This window comes from Schistocerca gregaria, chromosome 4 (assembly GCF_023897955.1).
Source record: "Schistocerca gregaria isolate iqSchGreg1 chromosome 4, iqSchGreg1.2, whole genome shotgun sequence".
Classification (NCBI taxonomy): Eukaryota; Metazoa; Arthropoda; class Insecta; order Orthoptera; family Acrididae; genus Schistocerca; species Schistocerca gregaria.
Window position 1 is genome coordinate 758,857,220 of NC_064923.1, and position 23,983 is coordinate 758,881,202.

The following is a 23,983-nucleotide window of genomic DNA, read 5'->3' on the forward strand; positions in this document are numbered from 1 at the left end:
AGAGGTACATTTAAAAGTAGATTGTTGAATATTATTCAGCTGTTGGACAAAGTTCTCCAAGAAATACACACACTCTCTCTCTCTCTCTCTCTCTCTCTCTCTCTCTCTCTCTCTCTCTCTCTCTCTCTCTCTCTCATAACAAAATACACACTTTCAAATACTTATTAGTAACTTCGAATTTTCGACAAAATAATTTAATGGGATGGCTAAAAAAGTCCACTCACGAAGCACTGGAGGATCAAACACATAAAAGACAGCTGCAATTAGAAAAGCTTTTGGAGCCAGTGGCTCCTTCTTCAGGCAGAAGGGTTGAAGGGGAAGGAAGAGGGCTGAAGGAAAAGGACTGGAGAGGTCTAACAAAAGAACTAGATTTCGGGAAAGTCACCCAGAATCGCAGGTCAGGGGAGACTTAATGCACAGGATGAGAAGGAAATACTCGCTGTTGGGGTCTGCATCGTATGAGATTTGAAAACGTGAGAGCTTAAAGGTGGAAGGCAGTGTAGTATGCAAGACACAAATTACTGCTTAAACGTCGTGCGTGAGTTAATAAGATTGGAAAGCTAAGTGCATTGCACGTAGCAGAGGTGGGAGGGATCCAGTTAAAGGTAAATGGGTGAGAAAATGAAAGATGTAAAAAACTAAAATGTAATGAAGAAAAGAGTCGTTACCATGAAGAAATGCTGAGACAAAAGAAATTAGCCTAAATTAAGGTCAGGTGGGTGGCGAGAACCAAGGACATGTTGTAGCGGTAGTTGCCACCTGTGGAGTTCTGAGAAACAGGTGTATGGGGAAGTACCCAGATGGTGCGTCTAGTGAAACAGGCCCTGAGGTCATGATTGTCATGTTGCAGTGCAAGAGGATAATAGGTATTGCCTGTATACACCCTTTGACTATGCCCATTCATCCTAACTGATCAATCCTGGTACTGCTGATCCCTCCAAAAAACAGATTCAGAGCACACCTCTGGTGACTCAGTATTATCCTGACCTGGAATGAATTAAACAGCTACTTTGACCAGGCCATGACTTCTGAAATTGTGCCTTGAAATGAGAACCATTCTGTCTTAAATTTTGCCCACCAAACCTAGAATAGCTTTTTGTTCTGCTCCCAGTCTCCATAATATTCTTGTCAGACCCTATGCTCCTTCTGCACCCACGTCCCTGCCCTACGGCTCCTACCCTTCTGACTATCCCTATTTACCCTCCTACCACCATGTATAGCAGCCCTGTAGCTGGCAAAATATATACTATCAAGGAGCAAGCCAGCCGTAAAACAACATGTCATATACCAGCTGTATTGTAAGCACTGTTCGGCTCTTTACATTGGTGTGACTACCACCAAATTATCAATTAGAATGAATGGGCATAGGCAGAGGGTGTATACTGGCAACATGCAATATCCTGGTGCAGAGCATGCTCTGCAACGTGAAAAACATGAGCTCGGTGCCTGTTTCACCACACGCGCCATCTGGAGTCTTCCCTCAGATACCAGTTCCTCATAACTCCGCTGGTGGCAACTAGTGCACCTCATGTCCTTGGTTCTTGCCACCCACCTAGTCTTCATTCACCTTAGTTTCTTCCATTTCAGAGTTTCTTCATATTAACTACTCTTTTCTTCTCTCCATTTTAGTTTTCTACATCTTTCATTGTCTTACTCATCTATTTTAACCACCCATCTCGTACCTCCGTTATGTACGATGCACTTAGCTTTTCACTTTTATTAACTCGTGCATCATGTTCAAGCAGTAATCTCTGTCTTGCAAGTTACACAGTGTTCCACCTTTAAGCTCTCAGGTTTTCAAATCTCATTTTATGCAGTCCTCAACAATCAGTCTTTCCTTCTCATCCTGTGCAGTAAGTCTCCCCTGACTCGCAATTCTAGATGACTTACCCAAAATGTACCCATTTCCTAGACCTCTCCAGTCCTTTTCCTTCACCAGTCTTCCTTCGGCTTCAACCCTTCTGCCTGAAGAAGGAGTCCCTGGCTCCGATAGCTTGCCTAATTATAATTATTCTAAATGTTTGTTCTGCCGTCAGTCACTTGGTGAGTAGATTTTTTATTGTTAACTTCATCTGATACATGCCCACAGCTTCTAACAATTATTTAAATGACATTGTGATCACATTTATCACAGCAAAACAGTTACAGCTAAAAGCATACATGATGTCATTTAAAGATGTTATTATTACATTCAGGAAAAATCTACAGAAAAACAAAAGTGTGTTCTTTGCAGTGTGAGTTTACCTATTGACCTTGTACTGTTTTATAGAGGGCTCTCTTTCATATAAATGGGTATGCATCAGCTTATTGCCACGTCAAATTGTTATTCTTGGACATAAACCATCCTTTTATTTTTTAAATTTGTTACTTGTGTGGCTTTCTTCCAAACAACTGGAGAAGAATGTGATGGTTGCATTTGTTTTCCTTTGTCACCAGATATATTTTGCTTTGTTCTTTCTTGTGACTTTTTGAGTAGCTTACGAATTTCATTAGACATGGTAAATCAAAAAGAATCATCTGATTTTAAAAAATCAAAACTAATATGTTATTTGAGATATGTGCGTGAATAATGTACCTGTTGGAAAGAGCAAACTCTCGAGATTTACATGGTTCCTGCTAGGTAGCAGCAATGTGCACCCACTTCAGTTCTAGTAAAAATGGTGTTGGGGACAACAGAAAACATCTTGCGTTTCACATTTTGCGAAGTGCGGATCGCTAATAACTATTCAGTTTGACTTTCATACGAGGTATGGTGTGGATCCTCCTACAGTATAGAGCCTTAGACAATGATGATGATGATGATGTCCCATACTCTGAGGAGTGTAGGGGCCAATGCAGGAGACTGACACCGACGTACTAGGCAAGGTCCTAGTGGAGGTGGTTTGCCATTGCCTTCCTCCAACCCCAATGGGGATGAATGATGATGATGAAGGTGACACAACACCACCCAGTCATCTCGAGGCAGGAAAAATCCCTGACCCCATCGGGAATTGAACCCGAGACCCTACACGCGGGAAGCGAGAACACTACTGCAAGACCACAAGCTGCGTACCATTAGACAATGGCATGAAAAATTCCGGGAAACAGATTGTTTGTGTAAAGGCAAATTGCCGGGCCGACTCCAAGTGTATAACTCAGACGTCAAACGTATCCATCATAGTTTCACAAGGAAGCAGCAGAAATCCATCTGCCATGCAGCTCAACATGCCCCTGATGATGTCTGTCTGGCATGTGTTGCATTGACGTTTACACATGAAACCATACAAAATTCAGCAGTGTGCGCCCACTTCAGTTCTGGTAAAAATGGTGTTGCAGACAACAGAAAGCATTTTGCTATTTACATTTCACACAGTGCGGGTTGCAGGCTCCTCTTGAAGGCAACAAACAACAACTGTGGAATTCTGTAATTTATTTCTTGGCAAGATGGAGGATGGCAGTTTCCTTCCATGCTTAGTGTTTAGTGATGAGGCTACATTCCATTTAAATGGAAAGATGAACCACCATAACATGAGAATGTGGGGTACAGAACAACCACATGAACCTGTACAACAAGTGTGGGACTCTCCAGAATTTAATGTATTCTGTGCAGTTTCATGGGAAACAGGAAGCACATATCTCAATATGCGTCAGAACTTTCTTTTCCCACAGTTGTAGACTGTTTAGAATCACTTCATTTACCAACAGGATGGGGCACTGCCACACTGGCATCTGGAAGTGCGTGAATTTTTAAATCAAAGGATTATCGAACAATGTATCAGTCACACAGGACCAAATGATTCAGCCTTACATTACTGGCCTCCCAGGTCACCAGACCTAACTGTATGTGATTATTTCATGTGGGGGTTAATAAAAAACTCTGTTTATGTGCCTCCATTACCAACAGCAATGAATGAACTGAGAAATCACATAACAACAGCTGTGGGAGCTGTAACTCAAGACATGATCACTGCAGTGTCGGAAAAATTTGAATACCACATTGACGTATGCCGCGCATCTCCAGGGGGACATATTGAACACCTATGGGGGAGGGGAGGGGGCGGGACTTTTTGAATTTCACGTTTGTCAAAAAACAAAATTCATTGTATATGTTCATTAGTTTCAGAAGTATAGACATGCCAAATCAGATGATTCTTTTTGATACACCCTGAATTTGTATTTTGTTTGGACTATTATTTAATATAAAGTGTTTTGCACATGTAGTTATGTGTCATTTTTTTCACATTACTTGTAAAAATCACAGTTCCCTATTGTCTCTTCTTTAAATTTGTGTTTTTATCTGTGTAACAATAAATTAAAGAAAGTAGTTATACTTACTGTGAACATTACCTTTATATCTTAAAAGAAATTAGTTTCCTGCATTGACTATTTTTATATCCACTTTATTTTTAATTCGTATATTACAGTGTTTTATCTATGCAGCTATTTTCAAGCAATATGTTTAACACATTAAAGACACGTTTTGGGTTACAGTCATAAATTTCATGTGCAGTGTATGTGGCTAGGCTTGAGAGCTGTAGCCATGATATCTGTTTAAGTAAAATCAGTAGTACACAGTTGAGACATTTACTTGTCTGAGAGAGTACTGAACTCATACGAGTCTGCACTGTGTTCTTCTGTTTGTACTGAAATGGATGTCATGGCTACAGCTCGCAAGCCCAGCTGACTACGTACCACACATGATGTTGTGTCTAGGAATCCTGCATACTCGGTTTGCTAGACAAACAATCAAACAACTCATATTAATGAGTTTTATTACAAACAACACAATTACAAATACTTAATTTTGATAGCTGTGTCGCAAGCAAAGGCCAACATACAAAATGATCACCCTACTTCAGAATATACAAACACAAATCTGTGTTCTGTAGATATTTCTAATGATAGAGGCTACAATGCATCGGCTAACAAAGTGTCTGCCACCATTCGGGCACGATGCTTATTTCCTCTTCACCTAGGCGCCGCTGCTGTCCCATTGTGATCCTGTAGGGAAGTGAGTGAGCATGCGATTGGGTGACCTCTTCCCACAGCCGTCTCTTCTCTGTTGTTTCTGACTGGCCTGCCAGCACTGACTTTATGCCATAACACTTGAAATTATATGACTGTAATCCAAGACATATTTAATTTGAAAATTACTACACAGCTGAAATGCCATAGTATATGAAATGGATATAAAAAACCAGCCATTGTATGAGATTAATTTCTTGCGGTAAGTTTACTGTGGCTTTGGATCCCGTTGCAAGTAGAATTATCTCTACAGATTAATATCAGATGGTGCTGACGAATTTGCACCAAATAATATATTTTAATGTTTGTTTTTTATTATTGTGTTCTGTATTGAATTTTGTTATCATTAGTTTTTTTGTTTAGGTCCGTTTTCAGCATGAAGTGTATCCTGATACAACCACAGAAGCATCTCGCCAAGTTCTTTTAATTAATGAACTGGAATTAAGAGACCGTCTTGCTTCTTCACAAATAAACAAGTTTCTCTATCAGTATTCTAGTGAAACAAGGCCAAAGCAATCACATGCAAACATGGTAAGCAAAGTTATAAATTTAATGCACAATCATAATTACCTTTCCCTTAGGTTCCCAAATATATTCATTAATGTCGGTGGATTAAATGTACCAACTTATCTGTGAAAGGAAGTGAAAAGTGTTCATGTAAAAGCAAGGCAAGACAACTTATAATTTTTTGTTAATTTAGAATCATTTAATTTTTTCAGTCTCATGTCACACAACTGGTATTGTTACTGACTTTGACATTTTATCAGGTTATCCTCAGATGAATGTAACATAGTGTGTAGTAACTTGTCAAATGAAGGAGCCAAGAGAGGCACTTACAGTGTGATTATGACGACTTGGTAAAAAGTCGAAACTGATAGTGACACTACTTGTGTAACCTGAGGCTGAAACATATAAAATGAAAAAATTATGAGGTCATCACTGTGTTTCCTTAACACAGACCTTGAAGACCTTGTGCCGACCTCACAGTGTTCCTCCATATGCGGCAATCTTGTGCATTTTGGATCCAGTTCTCATAGGTGCCCAACTGCTGAAAGTCCTTCTGCAGTTCATCCTCCCATTGCTCCCTTGATCCTCCAATTGGATGAATACAATCATGCTTTTCCATAAGCACAGCTTTAGCCTGGCACGTTCTGCTCTCCTGGCAATGTGGCCTGCCAGGCTTATTCTTCATGCCTTCATTTTCTGCACAACATTCAATTGTTTCATTAGGCTATACAGTTCCCAGTTCACTCTATATCTCGTTGTGTTCTCTTCACAGGTTGGCCCAGAGGTTTTTCTTGAGATTTTCCATTCAGAGACCAGGTTCTCTGCATCCGTTTTTGTGGTGCTTAACATTTCAGTCCCATATGACAATGCCGGTACTATCACTGCATTATTGGCCTTAAGTCTGATCTTGACTGACAGATTTCTAGATGACATTATCTGCTTCGGACTGAAATAAGTTTTAGACTGATTGATAGATGATGATTAATTTCTTGTTTCAGGTTACTATGACTGTTGAACCAGGTGGCAAGGTATTTAAAATTTCCACTCTGGCTATATTCTTTGTTCCAAACTTTAAAGGGACATTATTAGGGGCTCCCGTGGATACTTCTATCATTTCAGTTTTCTCCCATATTATCCTCAGTACAACTTACTGGCATTCTCATTAAGCCCTCTACAGTTTCTGCCACTTTTTCCTGTGACTCCATTATGGCTGCAGTGTCATCTGCATATCCAAATATCTGTTTTCTTCAATTTAGTTTCACCACTTTACCTTCCCTTTCATTTTCTGAATTATTGTCTCCAGGACCAAATTAAAAAGTAATGGTGAAATGGCATCACCTTGTCTCACACCTGTTCTGATGCTGAATTCCTTGGATAGCTCCCCCTGGTATTTCACATTGCCTTTTGTCTCTTCTGTTTACACCTTCACCAAATTAATTAAATTCCTTTATATGCCAAGCACCCTTAGGATGTTGTACATGTTTATGCTGTGTATACTATCATATGCCTTTGAGAAATCTACAAATGTTTACCAGGAACAGATGGTTGAATTCCCAGCACTTCTCCCAGATTTACCTCATAGTGAAAATTCGATACATGGTTACCTTCCTGCCTTAAAACCTGCCAGGCCCTCTACAACAATGTCTTCAACAAAAGGCTTCAGCATTTCAATAATTATTAATGATAACATTTTATATGGTACACTTGGTAGAGAAATACCTCTATATTTACTTCTGTTCCTTTCCTTGTTCTTTTTGTGAAGTGGGATAATGGTTGCTAACTTCCTTTCTCCGTACTTCACTTATGAGGTTATACAACTCTTTTCTGAAGTGTTTCACCTCCTGCCTTTAACATATCTGCCTTCAGTTTCTTAATTGCTCTATCTACATCCTTTCGAGTTACTTCAATTGCTTCTTCCTCTACACCTTCTACAATTATTCCTTCTGGGAAAACTTTTCAGGATCTTCAGCATTGAGCAGCTGCTCAAAATATTCTCATCATGTATCCAGGATTCCTTTCTCCCAGTATTTCCTTTGTTGCTTCAATTACAACTTTCTTATATAAAATGTGAGATAACAGTAACCTCATTACAAAAATTATAAGAGAGTTCACATTGCAATTATATGAAATTAGTGCCAAGTGAAATACAAATATTTATGTATTATCTATCAAACAATGGAAAATCCAGGATGGAAAGTAACAATGTTACGAGAAGGATAGTTGCTACTCACCATATAGCAGAGGTGCTGAGCTGCAGATAGTCACAACAAAAAAGACTGTTGGAAAGCACTGGCTCGAGCTTCCAGAGACTGTGGTCAGGTGTGTGTGTGTGTGTGTGTGTGTGTGTGTGTGTGTGTGTGTGTGTGTGTGTTTTGTTTTGTTTTGTTTTGTTTTGTTTATGTTCGTCAAAGGTCTTGTTGGCCAAAAACTCACTTTCCGACAGCATAATTGTTGTACCTGTCTGCAATTCAACATCTCCACTATATGGTGAGTAACAACTATCCTTTTCATAATATTGTTATGTATTATCTATCTGTGATTCCTCCATTATGGACCATCTGAGAAATAGTCTTGGTCTCATCACTTCCATCAGTACGCACAAGACATTCCACAGCCATACTTTAATTTCACATTTTTGCTAAATTATCAACTTTGTGAAAATCTAGATTTGAACAGATCTATGAGAGTGGCAGTTGTTGCTGATGGAATAGATGAGAACTTATTTTCTAATTCGTCCATATGCTGCCTGACTACTTTTAGGTCTACATCTACATTTACGTCTACATAGATACTCAACAAGCCACCATACAGTGCATGGTGGTGGGTACCCTGTACCACTACTTCTTATTTCCTTTCCTGTTCCACTCACAAATAGAGCAAGGGAAAAATGACTGTCTGTATGCCTCTGTAAGAGCCCTAATGCGTCGTATCTTATCTTCATGGTCCTTGCACGCAATGTATGATGCCGGCAGTTGAATTGTTCGCAGTCAGCTTCAAATGCCAGTTCTCTAAATTTTCTCAGTAGTGTTTCTCGAAAAGAATGTAGCCTTCCCTCCAGGGATTTACATTTGAGTTCCTGAAGCATCTCTATAACACCTACTGGTAACAAATTTAGCAGCCCACCTCTGAATTGCTTCAGTCTCTTCCTTCAATCCGACCTGGTATGGATTCCAAACATTGAGCAGCACTCAAGGATAGGTTGCAACAGCATCCTATAGGCAGTCTCCTTTACAGGTGAACCATTCTTTCTTAAAATTCTATCAATAAATCAAAATCAACCATTCGCCTTCCCTACCACAGTTCTCACATGCTGTTTCCACCTCATATCACTTTGTAACATTATGCCCGGATATTTAAATGACTTGATTGTGTTAAGCAGGATGCTATCTATACTGTATCCAAACATCATAGGTCTGGTCTTCCTACTCATCCACATAACTTACATTCTTTTTTTTTCAGATTTAAGGCTAGCTGCCAATCACACCAACTGTAAATTTTGTCTTTTATCTTCGTACAGTCACTCAACTTTGACACCTTGCCATACACATGGCATCACCAGCAAAAAACCACAGATTGCTGCCCACCCTGTCAGCCAGTTCATTTATGTACCAGGCTATTCTAAATGATGAACCCATTTTCAAAACTTCATATTTATTCAAGTACAAATCCAAATTGAACAAGTTTTGTACCAATAAAAAGAGGAAGTTTCAAAGCTTTTTTTGTAATGTTTGATATCAATTTAATACATTTAATAATTTGTAATTAACTAGTATTTAATAATTATTTAATAATTAAAAATGTGATAAATGTTATAAAAGTTCAATGTGATCACTGTTGGCTGCACACGAAATACTGATGCGGTAACCAAACTTGTCTCACACATGCAAAAGCGTATCTGCTGTTACTGAATGCACGGCAGCAGTTATCCAGTTCCACAGATCATTCAGTGTGGTTGGTAGGGGTGGGCCGTAAACAGTTTCCTTCACATAGGGTGGAGGTTGAATACCAAATTTCGTACAAAATACCTGCTGCACTGCAATTTGAGACTCACTTTTTGCAAACTCAAGAACACAGAAAACCCTGTGCTCCGCAGTTACCATCTCATTCACAACTGACAGTGAAAGAAAATGATGGCCCTACTGCCACTTCTGAAGCCATCACCGCCCACTGGCCGCTGCCTGCCAAAACTTTGAAACTTTCTTTTTTCATTGGTATAAAGCTTGTTCATTTTGGAGTTGTACTTAAAAACATAAGAATTTTTGAAAATGGGTCCATCATTTACAATAACTCTGTATGTGGAGAACAACAGTAGTTCTATCACACTTTCTGCACTTTCCTGGAGCACTCCTGATGATACCCTTGTGTTTCATGAACACTCACTGTCAAGGACAGCTTACTGACTGGTCAACAAGGGACTGAATAGAAGCCTTAGACCCACGGAATGATTTTTGCATACGACCAGAATTTCCTTAGGTTCTCTGCCAGACCTTTTGCTAAGGTATGCTTTGCACTTAGATCTTTTTCAGAGACACAAGAATCTTCACTAACCTCTGCTTGTTGCCATTTATGCATTCCCTTTTGAACCGAGAGTGCAACAGCCTCTGTTTTCTCAGCATCCGCTAAATTTTGTTACTAAACCATGGTGTACCTCTTCCATCCTTTTTCCACTTACTAGGCACATCACTCTCCAGACTACGATTTACAATCTGCTTAAACTTTGTCCACAATTCCTCTGCATCCATGCTACTGGAACTAAGTGATGCCAGTTCACTAAGTGAGATATTAATAACTGCTTATTTGATCTATCTAGCAGAAACACTCTCCTAGCCTCTTTGACTGATTTATGAACATCTTTTATCATATTTGTGTAATGACATCATGATTACTAATCCCTGTTTCTATACTGACATTGTCAATAAGATCTGGCCTATTTGTAGCTACAAGGTCTAAGATACTTCCATTGCATGTGGACTGCCGAGCTAGCTGCTCAGGACAATTTTCAGAAAGGTTATTCAAAAATATTTCACATGACTGTCTGTCTGTACCCCCAGCAGTGATTCCATAGACATCCCAGTCTATACGTGACAGGTTAAACTCACCTCCAACCAGTATTGCATGATCTGGGTATTTCCACGGTATTGATCATAGACTTTCTTTGAATGACTCCAGAACTGTCGGAGCAGAATCGAGTGGGCAATAAAAACATCCAACAATTAACTTGGTTTTACCTGCACCCGTTACATGCAACCAGATGACTTCACTGTCACACTCGATTTAGACCTCAATAGAGACAATATTTTTGTCAACTGCTATGAACACTCCCCCTCCTATGGCCTCTAATGTGTCTTTCCAATATAAATTCCAGGACTCGCTAAATATCTCAGAGCTTTCCACTTCGGGTTTCAGCCAGTTCTCAGTCCATAGAAAAGTGCAGTAACTTTCCTGGAGTGCTGTAAATTCAGGAACTTTATTCCAAATTACTGTGTAGCTTAAAAAACCCTCATGTGCACTCCACAAGTACTCTGCTACTGAGTAGCTGCTTCTTTTGTGAAGCGCACCCCTGACCTATGAAGGGAACTCCTACAAATCCCCACACAATAATGCAGATCTAGAAATCTTCAGCCAAGACCGTCTTACAGAGTCAATGAAGCCTTTGGTTGAGACCCTCCACTTGGCTACAAACCAAAGGACCTTGATCAACTCTAGGAATGACGGTGCAAATTGTGAGCTCTACTTGCACTCTGTTTATGAGGCCAGCAGTCTTCACTACCTCCTCCAGCCGCCTGTACAAAATGAAGATCATCACAGAACCCATGCGACAGCCATTATTGGTGACGACATGAGGCACAACATGTAGATGACTGCACACTGCGTGCTCGATAGTCAAAGGCAACATCTCAGATGAACCCCCCCCTCCCGGCAGACATACTGAGTGCCCATTCTGATTCCAGATGGGAAATCTTTCATGGTCATTTTAATATTGGGTAGTATTTCCAGAGTACTTGTTCAGTCTGTATCATCTGCTGTGTATGTAGTATAGTCTGATCATCGTATCCTGTACGCTTTGTTAGGAATGTCAGTTTTCCTGTTCCCTTCACAATTACATTTATTGGTTCATGACTGCCACATAACAATGTTGGTCTTTCCTCTCTGGGGTTACATGGATACATTCATTCACTCTTACTGGGGTCCAAATGATGCTCGTTATCGATACAGGTGTCTTGATACAGTTATTTAGAATCTTCTTTGGTTGTTTCAACAAACCTAATACACAAGGGTTGCTGTCCCTTGTCATTTTGATTGTGAATGTGTTTTTGCATATCTTATGGGTTTGTGCCACTTCTGTGCAGATTAACTTATCCTGGCGTATAGCTGCTTCAAGTCATCTGTTAGCTGATAGTCAACATCAGGAGCTGGATATACATACCATTCCTTACCTCTTATGGGAGGTGTAATACCTTGTATAAATTAAAGACCTGGTTCTCCACTAAGGGAAATTTCAATACAAATGTTAGTATAACAATGAAAACAATGACCTTTTTCAAAATAATATCACTGGATAGATAAAAAATATACTTACCAAGTGGTAGAAGAACACACACGTAAAAGGAGGTCATAATTAGGAAAACTTTTGAAGCCAGTGGCTCCTTCTTCAGGCTGAAGGGTTGAAGGGGAAAGAATGTGGTTGAAGGAAAAGGACTGGAGAGGTCTAGGAGAAGGTGTAGATTTTGGGAAAGTCACCCAGAACCGTGGGTCAGGGGAGACTTACCAGATGGGATGAGAAGAAAAGAGGTGGTATCCATTGGTTAAGATTACATCAGTTTCTATTATTTGGAGGAATTCATACCCATTCTCCTCTTTGAGGTCTGGGGGAAACTTTTTGTCACTGGTGTTGTCCCTGATTATTCAAGGGTGTTCTATTACCTGCATGAGATTAACAATGTGTGGAGTTAGTAGCCCCATCTGTACATTCCTGATGGTTGCCTACAGCCATTCACATTCTCCCCTTAACTCTTGAAACATTGTGACCAACTGTGCCATCTGCGCATTGGATACTGTTTCTTAGGTAATGCGCTGCATCCTCTGGTCTGTTTCATTCCAGAATTTGGAGACTTTTTTTTAGATTTTCTCTATATTGGCTCATAGGATATTGGAGTTCTTCTGCTGATCTTCTTCCGTGCTGCTGAAGTTGGCTATTGTTGGTTTTACTAATGTCAGTTCCTCCTGACTTAAGTGCAATAGTTGCTTCTGTTCCTTTTCCACTTGTTTTATTCTGGTTTTAATGTACTCATTGTATCACTCGTTTAAGGTACCAAATAAAAGTTTGCTCACATCTCCCACAAAGTCAGTGTACCCTTGCTTAGATTGATGTTCATGATGTGCCAGCTGCTTAATCAAAACCTGTGATTCTTGTACTCTGTCCTTCTGCCATTCTACCACATTCACTGTAGAGTGCCCCTTATGTAGTGCCTAGCCCTGCTGTCTAGGTCCATTTGTCTTGATGCTCTGTCGTGGCTTGTGCCACGTGTATCGTCTAATCAGTTTTTTCCTCCAGCCTCCATAAATTTATGTAGGTCACAATTTTCCATGTGATGCTGGTGATCTATACCTGTCCTTCCACATCATAGTAGACTCCTGGGGACGTGCAGAACTCCTAAATCTGGTAAGCGTCCGGCTTATACTGGATTTAGGTCACCATTGTCCACCATTGTCCACCCACCTATCAGAAGGGCTCCAAGCAGCACCTGTGAAGTGAAAGGGATTATCTTTACTCTCTTGATATTTACAATCCAACTTGAAGTTACTTACTGTCATCTTCCTTCTCTGTTTTGTCCCTCTCTTCACTACTGGTACCGAGGTTGGGCTAATAGAGGCAAAGTGACCGGGGGTCAGCCTGTCTGCAAGGGCCAGTCTTAGTGTCTGTCTCACCGATACCCTGGGAATGCAAGATCTTTCTTCATCAGCTTTTATATATGATCATATGGCATTTATTGGCCGGGATATCCCCTTCGGGGTTCGGCCGCTGTATTACAAGTCTTCTCAGTTGACACCGCTTCGGCAACTTGCGTGTCAATGATGAGAGTTTTTACCCATTCTCTCCTTCTATTTCAGAACACCCTACACAATTTCGTCACTGCCCCGTATGTCTAAAGTTAGAAGAACTCTGTTAGTCTGTTTGGATTTACAGTTATGAATTTCTTATTCATTAACTGTAGTACTACATTTTGTCCACACATCCTTCTCCATCGACTTGTTGACTTCTTTGACCTCTCTCTTCTCATGCTTTCATCATGTAATAATACTTTGTCTCCAGCTTTAAATTCCTTGGGATTTTGCATATTAGTGTAATATTCCTGGTTCCTTTCCTTACACTCCTTATTAAAACTTCTTGCCATCTGATGCATCTGACACATACCTTTCTTTAATTCTGTTACATAGTTGTCACGACTGTATTGCTTTTTGGCAGGATCCCATTGTAGGACCTCAGAAATGTTGAATACTCTACCAAAAAACAGTTTGTGTGGGTTGAACCCAGTCTAGGAATGTTGGGATGAATGGATACATCTTACCACCTTTGTGTAAACACAAAGGTGCTAAGATGTAACCATTCATCCCAATTTTCCTGCTTCATTCCCACATAATGACTGTAGGTATTCTGTTAATTTTCTATGTGTTCTTTCGTGATCACCTTTTGTCTGTGGGTGGTATGCAGAAGACTGAATCTTCTCAATCTTCAGTAAATGACATACTCTCTTTAGAATGTCACTCAGGAAATTGGGTCCTTGGTCACTCAGTAGTACTGGTGGTATTGCTTAGTTGCAAGTTATTCTGCCCACTATGACTCACATTATCATATTGGCGTCCTGTTGGGCTATAGGTTCTGCTACAAGAAATTTTGTGAGGGCATCCAGGAATGTTACTGTGCATCTGTTCCCTTTCTCTGTTATTTGAAGTGGTCCAACCACATCGTTCCCAAGAAACGAATACCTGGGTAAGTATTTCAGTCAACGTTAAGGGCATCTTCACTGTATTTTGTGTAGCTTTGTTTTGCTGACAATCTTCTATGTCTTTCTTCATATCCCTCCATGATCTGTACAGTTTAATGCAGTCATATGTGCGGCTGTTTCCTTGGTATCCCCATATAGATGAATCAAGAAACTGCTTCAGAACAGCTCATTTCTCTTCCTCCCTTATCACTGGTCACTAATTGTCTTGGTCTTCTCCATCAGCCTGTGCAACACTGCTGCAGGATCTTTTGGTATGTGTGACAATCCATCTGCTACTGTGTTTTGCGATCCCTTTTTGTATGCAATCTTGAAGTCGTATTGTGAAAGTTTGATTCTGAATTTTGTTAATCCTAATGAAGGATCACTTTTACGCACCAACCACATGAATGGTTTGTGATCAGTGTGCACGATAAATTTTCTTGTGTACACATAAGGTCAATAATGGCGTACTGCCCACACTATGGGTAGAAGTTCTTACTCGGTTGTACTGTATCCTCTGTTGGCACAGGTCAGTGTTTTGGATAAGGTCATACTTGTCCTTGGTGATTATGAATTGCTTCATGAAATTAGGATACTGTAAGATCAGCAGGCTTATTATTTTCTCTTTTAATTCCTGGGAATCTGGTTCCTGCTGTGTGTTGACCCCACATAGTTATCTCCCTTCTTCAACAATTCATGTAGTGGTTTTGGCTATCCAGCTGAAGTCCTTCATGAAACATCTGTAGAATGATATGATCCCTAGGAAACTTTTTAATGACTTAATAGTACTGGATCCCAGGTATTCTATTATTTTATGCGCTCTCTGATGGTCTATTTTAATCCTTCTGTCATAAGTATAGGTCCTGAGTAAGTTATTTCCTCCTCGAGGAATTCACACTTCTCAACCTACAGTTTTAAGGTGTGCGATCAGTACCTTTCAAACTCTTCTCCAAGTCTGGCATTATGCCCTTGCAATGTAGATCCAAAAATGACCACATCATTTAAAATACAAACATCGTGTGTCCTTGCCGTCCTGTTAGTACTGTGTTCAGCAGCCTCTGAAAACTGGCCCCACTATCTATTATTCCCATTGGCAATCTCTTCTGGAATGGAGAAGGCTGTTTTCCCCTTTCATCTTCCTTCAAGAGTATCTGATGATAACCCTTTGCACAGTCCAATTTGGTGAAGTATTTGGCCTTCCCTAAGCTATCTAGAGCTCATCGATCCAAGTAGTTGAAATACAGTGTTAATGCATTTGTCATTCAAACTTTGTTAGTCTGTGACTACCTTCTGCTTTCGCTTCCCTGAAGCATTGAGCTTCTTCAAAATTAATAGTAATGGGAAATTGAACCCTCTCGTGCTTGCCATAATGATATCCTCCCTTAACATTATATCAATCTCATTTCAGAGGTCCTCCTTTTGCGCCTCTAGTAGCTGATACAGCTGGATATTTAGGATTTTAAAATTACCTCTGTTTCAACCTAATCTCATGCTTCACCATCTTTTTGTATATTAATCTGTCTCCAGGGAAGTAAAATACATCATGGTATGCAATACATAGCTCAAAAATCAAACTGCTTTCATCTTCGTTAAAATGACCTACGTGAATCACTTCCTTTAACATGCTAATCCGTTACTTAGTCTCCTGGTCCACAGGGACTGTACTATGTTTGTGGCTCTTCTCACCATTTTTAATGGCAGGTACTGTGTCTATCCTTGCCTCAAGACACTTCAATGTAACTTCTTCTTCTGTAGTATTCAGAATACTTATGCAGCATGTGTCTCTTCACACAGTCACTGACACTGCAATCTTACCCTCTTGTGTGCCTGTTCATATAACATCACTTGGGCTCTTTCTTTTACATCTGTTGCTCAACTTTTTCTCATGTTTCCTTTAGCTACGGCGCCTCTGTGCTTCTGATGTGTTCTGGTTCTCTTTCTGGAGGTGTCTCTCATATCTCTGTTCTGTCTTTGGCTCTACCTGTGTCCCTGTTGATGCCATCATTCTTGCTATCCATTTCTCTAGGCTGCCTGTTGTCAAGTTCATGGGGCGGTGTTCATCTCTTTGTGGCTGTCTCCCAGTCCACAAGATTCAATAGTTATGATCATGTTCCATTCATAACTGTAATGTTTGGCCATTCACTCATAACATCTTCATTGCATAATCTATGAGGACCTTTTGCTTCTTGCAGAAGTCTCTGCCTAAAATTCCTTCATATGGGATATCTAACTCGTTCCCTACCACATGGAACTTTTGCTCCGCAGACACATCAGCATCTGTTCTCAATGTTAACATTGTGGCTGCATGTGTTTCTATTTCTTCTTCAGTGATCCCTCACAGTTTTAGTCTCTCATCGATGTCAGTGCCCATCGTACTATCCACTGCTGACTCTTTTATGATGCTAACCTGAATGGCACCATCTACTATAAAGCTTGAGATTTCCATGTCCACTCGCACACAGCCAGTGCATACTCATGCCGTCTCTTTGTTTCCCAGCTTTCGAATTTTTGAATTTGGTGACCTATTCTTGACATTACACTGTTAGATTGTGTGTCCTGGTTCTGAGCAAATATAACATATTATAGATCTCACCTTATCACCCCCGCATGTACTTGTGTGTTTCACCTGTGGCACCGAGACGATTGTATACTTCTTATGACCCTGTGATGACCTCTGCATGATGCCTCATCTGTTCCTCCTTGGTGGTTTGGTGGTGACGGATGATTTGGCTGCATGGCATCTATTTTTATGATGTGTCTTTCCATAGCACAGTACCTTGCATGACGACCTCCTTTCTTACATCTTGAACGGTAGTCTCTCATGCACCAAATTCGTCGAATATTTCTTTGCAAGAGGCGATTGCAGCTTCCACTGTTAATGCTAAATCCACCACTTGTGCCTAATGTTAAATCCTCTCCTTTTGCCCTCACAAAGGTTTTAATCTTCATTTCTGACCTTGTTTCTATGCCACAGTGTGTTATGCTCACTGTCATTGTCGATCAGGCAAAGGGCTCTGTGTCGGCATCTTGTGAAGGCAAACATTGTGGAATGCCTGCATTGCTGATTCAGGTGTTGTCAGCCCAGCCTCAGCTGGTGTAACTGCTTGCAACAGCATTTTCAGTGTTTACTGGCAACGGGTTGTCAGCAGCAGTCTCCTAATTCTGTGGTGCAGAATAGCTGACAGATTGAAGACCTCTTGTTCTTCCTTCCTTCTTGCCACTTCATGCTGTACATTAAAAGGGCTGCTCTAACTATTATATGGGACACCATCTATGCCAAAAGCTCAAACTGATTTGTTCTCCTAAGAGAAAATCCTATCTTTTGTACTCAGACACCTTACTTTGTAGACAAGATACTCAGCCAAGAATTGAAGCCTGGACCCCACATCTGACACCAGTCTCTATGTCATAACCTGACAGGGGCCGCAATATACTTGTGTGAATTCCTCAGTTGAATCAGAAGTGATGTGGGAGTTTTCAGGTCCATCGACTCTCTGGCATGCGAGCAGCTTCGTGCAAGGTAACAACTCGGCAATTGGTTTGTGTACAGCATGAAATGGCAACTGCTGAGGTTTTATCAGGTCTCTGTAGGTAGAGACAGTACAGAAAGACACAGGTATCAGGCTATGGAGGTAGAAATGAATAAACGAGCTTCTTGGTTGGTACCTTGGTCTGATTTTATTGCTTCTTCCTGATTTTACGTGAACATGTCAAGGGGCACAGACACTCGGTCATAATTTCAGTGAGCGTAGAACATAGGTGAGGCTTACTAGGTACTCAAATTACTGGAACAACTGGAACAAATAGCGCGCTTGGCCTATCACTTTGACTCAAATCATGAAAAGAAGCCAGTCTCTTATTGCTCAAATCGAACCCCCAGGTTTCTTACATGTCACACTTTAAGTGACAGTCAGCCATAGGTACAAGGAAGCCATGATTGATTAACCACCCACAGTATAGAGGTATGTACAAGCAAGAATGCAAGTCCTTCTTAGTGTACAAGCTTAACTGAATAGATTCTTTCACTCACATAATTTTTAGTCATTGGCTGATGGACACCTGAGGCTCCTCGGCTAGGAGGAACTGTTAAAATTGTTAAACTCTGGCTTGTTTGTCAACTGGTGACCTCTGTTTGTTTATAGATGGTATGTGACCGCATCACATTTTTACCCGCAGTTGCAGTTGCAATGAGCCAGGTTCAGATTGGTGGTTTCTTAATACTCATGACCTCATATTGGTCTGGAAAAAGCGTCAAGCACTGTGGTCTCTATCTATGTTACCAACGCTCTACTTGTCAAAATTTGTACCAAGATTCCTTTTTTTTTTTAGTAATCCCTTCATGATTCAGTCATTGTACAGTTGTTGATAATTGTTTACTCTCATTTTCTGTTTTATCCTATGCAAGTGTAATAAAAGCTATTAATGAAATAACTGAACAATTATTTTATGTTATGAGAAATAAAAGACAGGTTCCCATAGTTACAAACCGAAAAAAGGAAAGCAGGGAATAACAGTGTGAAAATACCATTGGGAATAATGGATTTGTCGACACAGTCACCAGAAACTAGAACTGGGATGAACAATGCTTACTGCTCAGCCCACTATCACCATCCACAACTATTAAAAAACAGAATGATAGATGAAAGTACACAAGATGGGAGTAGATATGCATGACAAGGAAATGTTAAGCTTCCTGTGTTCTGGTTAATGTGACCTCAGCTCTGGTTCATGCAAGCTGAAAGCATATTTTAACAGTATTGGGGTGTCTGATAACACTTATAGATTTAATATTGTGATTTCACATCTGGATTTAGAAGTGATAGAGGAAATAGAAGAAACCTTGCCACAGCAAAATTATGCTATGCTAATGGAAATTCTCATGCTGTGCTACACACTGTCCCTAGAGCTGTGATTACAAAAAAATGTTCACAGACGAAAATGCGGGCGACAAGACTCCATCACAAGTGCTCAAAACTCTATGCTCATTAGCAGCCCTTGAACTTCTGTCTAAACAGTATTTACATGTATTATGGCATCACAAACTTCAAACCACCATTTGTGCTATCGTTGCAGAAAAAACAGATTTCCCAGTGCAAGTCTTAGCAAAGAAGACAGACATAATTGCAAACAGCTTAATTGAGGTTTCCAGATGTGCAAGAATCAACAACAGTCAAGACAGATACTCGAGAAAATGCGTAGTTGTGGAAGCTGATGTCACTGATCCCAGAACACTTCACACCAGCAGCATGCATTCACTAGACCCTCTGTGGAGCAGCTAGCTGCATAAGTGGCAAAACTCAGTGTGCAGGTGGCTACACACCAACAAATGCTACAAAGTCTAATTTGCGAAAAATGAAAGAATGCCTTCCCACAGAATCATCAGGCATATTGGCAACTGAACATTAGCGTGGTATGAGAGTGTGCAAATGCCACATTATCAGAAGTCAGGCAATCATTCTAATTATTCATGCAGGACTAGTCAGGTAAACAGATTCTTATTGACTTGGTTCCAGAAGTCAGTGTCTGTCCAAGGAGTACCATGACACCCTGATGGCAACATCACAACATGTGCTACTACAGTCAACAACTCCAGAATCGCTAACTACAGTGAAAAGCAATCAGTAATACACCTGGTTTCAAACTTCTACCCAACACAGACTTTTGTGAGTGTAGACATGCCTGTTCCCATAATTGGGATGGACATTTTATGTAACTGTCAACTTTTGCCAGACCTGGTCAACAGGCAGTTGGTAATTGCAGTGCAATGTGCCCGTGGCTCTCCACATGGAGACGTCTGACATCTCTAGCGCACCATTCACAAAGTATATCAATGTGATTCTATACCCGCAACAACCAGGGGCGCACAAATGTGCTTCACACAAGAAGAACCGCATAAGTCATAATGATTAATATACTATAGGCAATATCATAGCGTTATCTGAAGAGCCACTTTTTCGTAACTACTTCAATGCTTTCCAGCACTCACCAAGCCCTTCCATGCCACGAGGAAATGCTCACACAATGCTCAAAACCATATCTGCATGACATGAGGTCAGTCCCTCTGCCTCCAGAGGAGCTACTTGTGGTGCAAACAGCATTTGATCAATTTCTGAAAGCAGGTATTGTGACCAGGTTGAAAAATTAGTGGGCCTCCCAGTCCACATGATTCATAAGAAAGATAATTCCTTGAGAGTATGAGGAACTATAGAGTGCTCAGTACCTACATAATTCCAGACCACTACCCTGCACCTAATGTAACTGATTTTAACATCACCATTAGCAAAGCCAAAATGTTCAGTGTGATAGAGAGTGCCAAGATACTTTTGGAATTTCCCATCGCATCTTGCTGACATAAAACAAGCAGTGATCACACCATTTGGCTTGGTCAAGTACAATTTTATGCCATTTGACCTCAGAAATACCACACAAACTCGTTAATGGTTCATGCACAAGGTGCTTCAGCAATTATCCTTTGTATATTGCTGTATGAATGACATTCTTGTTTTCTTTACTTCAGTAGAACATCTTGTTGCACACCTGTGGCAGCTTTTTCACAGCTGACAAGAGTGTGGCATGATCATTAATGAAGAAAAGTGTACACTGGGAAAAAATTGGATTAAATTCCTGGAAGGCCTTTCTCTTTTGCGTAAGTGGGTCAAAGCAGTACAGCAGATGCCCCTTCCTACAACGTACAAGATACCGAGCTGAACGATTACTTATGTCCCTTTCCTAAACTAGCTGCTGTCCAAGAGCCACTCACTGTGTTACTAGCCAGAAGATATAATACAGGAAAATGGAAAATACTGTGAACTCCAGCATGTACAGAAATATCTATCACAGGTAATGCTCCTGGGGCATCCAAGATTGAGCACCACATTGGTGCTTATGGCAGCAGTGGGCAAACAGCAGTGGGAGTAGCTGTGCAGCAAAATGTCAGTGGTAGCTGGCAGCCACTCATTTTTCCCCCCACAAAAACGTGACTCAACAGCAGCAAAAATATAGTGCTGTTCTTCTCAAGTTGTTTCCTATTTGCTTAGCTATCAAACATTTCCACACATCTGTCAAAGGGAGATATTTTGCAATTTTTATGGACAACAAGCTGGTAGTAGATATTCTTCAGCAAGACACTACCCTCAGTTCACCACGTCAGTACAGGCAGGTTGAGTATATTGTACATTTCACAACTGACGTGTCTCACAGAGCAGGGAAAGACACTTGTTGCAGATGGCCTGTCTCAGAACTGTGCCAGTTTAAACTCCATTCATTGGGAATAGGACATTCAATAGCAACATTCAATCCTCCCTTGTGCCATCTAATACAGGAACAGTGAACAGCATTGCAGCTCAGACGTGAATCAGCCCTCAAGTGTTCTGGACGGAATTTGGTGTGAGGTAGCAGCAAAAGGGATGCAGTGACACTACATACCAGAACAATATCATTGTGAAGTTTTTGAAGGACTGCATTACTTAGCACATCCTCGAGTGTGAGCTACAGCCAAGTTAGTCTCCGCCAAAGGTGTGTGGCCTGGAATACAAAACGATTGTTGCACATGGGCACGTGCATGCCTGAGGTGGCAGCATAATAAGATCAGCAAGCATGGTGGCTTCACACCTACTACACACTTTCCGACGCTGTCAGCAAGATTTTGTCACATACATGTGGACATTGTAAGGCCGCTACCATACTCTGTGGGACAATGTTATTTGCTAATTAATGATCATTGCTTTCTCTGCCTCATGATGACTGGGTGTTGTGTGATGTCCTTAGGTTAGTTAGGTTTAAGTAGTTATAAGTTCTAGGGGACTGATGACCATATATGTTAAGTCCCATAGTGCTCAGAGCCATTTGAACCATTTTGCCAATAATCATTGCACATTTTACTAGATGCCCAACTTTTCAATGAACTTTTACTACAGTGCTGCTGAAGTCACCTCTGCATTACAAGCTACCATCCAGCCAGCAACAGAAGGATAGTATGGTTTCAGCACACACTCAGAACTGCTGTAATGTACAGCTCATCGTCATGGTTCAAAGCACTGCCCCTATTCCTACTCAGCTTAAGAATGAAAGTGAGGAGGACATACAACGCTCTCTCACACAACTGGTCTATGGTGAGCAGCTGAGAGTTCCAAGAGAATTAATCTTGCTTGCATCTGCACAATTGATTGTCTGTAAAGAATGTACAGAGTTTGCATAATAACGCAGCATCAGAGTGAGGAACATTCAGCCTGTCAGTCCTGTCAGACTTCGAGACCAGAGAGTGTTTGTTCACAGAGGATGATATGGGGCATCCACCCTCACTTCACCAGACTATGAACTTTGCAGTGTAATTGCAAAAGAGAATCACAATCTTCAGACTGAAAAGGACGACAAACTAGAGACGGTCTCAGTAGAGTGCCTCAGACATGCATATGCCGATGAAGGTGCACACCTTTCTTGTTGTTGTTGTTGTCTTCAGTCCTGAGACTGGTTTGATGCAGCTCTCCATGCTACTCTATTCTGTGCAAGCTGCTTCATCCCCCAGTACCTACTGCAACCTACATCCTTCTGAATCTGCTTAGTGTACTCATCTCTCGGTCTCCCTCTACGATTTTTACCCTCCACGCTGCCCTCCAATGCTAAATTTGTGATCCCTTGATGCCTCAAAACATGTCCTACCAACCGATCCCTTCTTCTAGTCAAGCTGTGCCACAAACTTCTCTTCTCCCCAATCCTATTCAATACCTCCTCATTAGTTACGTGATCTATCCACCTTATCTTCAGTATTCTTCTGTAGCACCACATTTCGAAAGCTTCTATTCTCTTCTTGTCCAAACTAGTTATCGTCCATGTTTCACTTCCATACATGGCTACACTCCAAACAAATACTTTCAGAAACGACTTCCTGATACATAAATCTATATTCGATGTTAACAAATTTCTCTTCTTCAGAAACGCTTTCCTTGCCATTGCCAGTCTACATTTTATATCCTCTCTACTTCGACCATCATCAGTTATTTTACTTCCTAAATAGCAAAACTCCTTTACTACTTTAAGTGTCTCATTTCCTAATCTAATTCCCTCAGCATCACCCGATTTAATTTGACTACATTCCATTATCCTTGTTTTGCTTTTGTTAATGTTCATCTTATATCCTCCTTTCAAGACACTGTCCATTCCGTTCAACTGCTCTTCCAAGTCCTTTGCCGTCTCTGACAGAATTACAATGTCATCGGCGAACCTCAAGGTTTTTACTTCGTCTCCATGAATTTTAATACCTACTCCAAATTTTTCTTTTGTTTCCTTTACTGCTTGCTCAATATACAGATTGAATAACATCGGGGAGAGGCTACAACCCTGTCTCACTCCTTTCCCAACCACTGCTTCCCTTTCATGCCCCTCGACTCTTATGACGGCCATCTGGTTTCTGTACAAATTATAAATAGCCTTTCGCTCCCTGTATTTTACCCCTGCCACCTTTAGAATTTGAAAAAGAGTACTCCAGT

At 40.7% G+C, this 23,983-nt stretch overlaps 1 protein-coding gene across 3 annotated transcripts in view; it reads left to right on the top strand.

Moving 5' to 3' along the window:
• The window catches only part of LOC126266719 (autophagy-related protein 2 homolog A), a 492,161-nt gene that overhangs the window by 334,473 nt on the left and 133,705 nt on the right, over positions 1-23,983 (top strand). For all 3 annotated transcript variants that reach the window (XM_049971191.1, XM_049971193.1, XM_049971192.1), the window contains one exon: positions 5,368-5,535. In XM_049971191.1, coding sequence (XP_049827148.1) covers positions 5,368-5,535 — 168 coding nt within the window. The remainder of the gene's footprint in view (positions 1-5,367; positions 5,536-23,983) is intronic.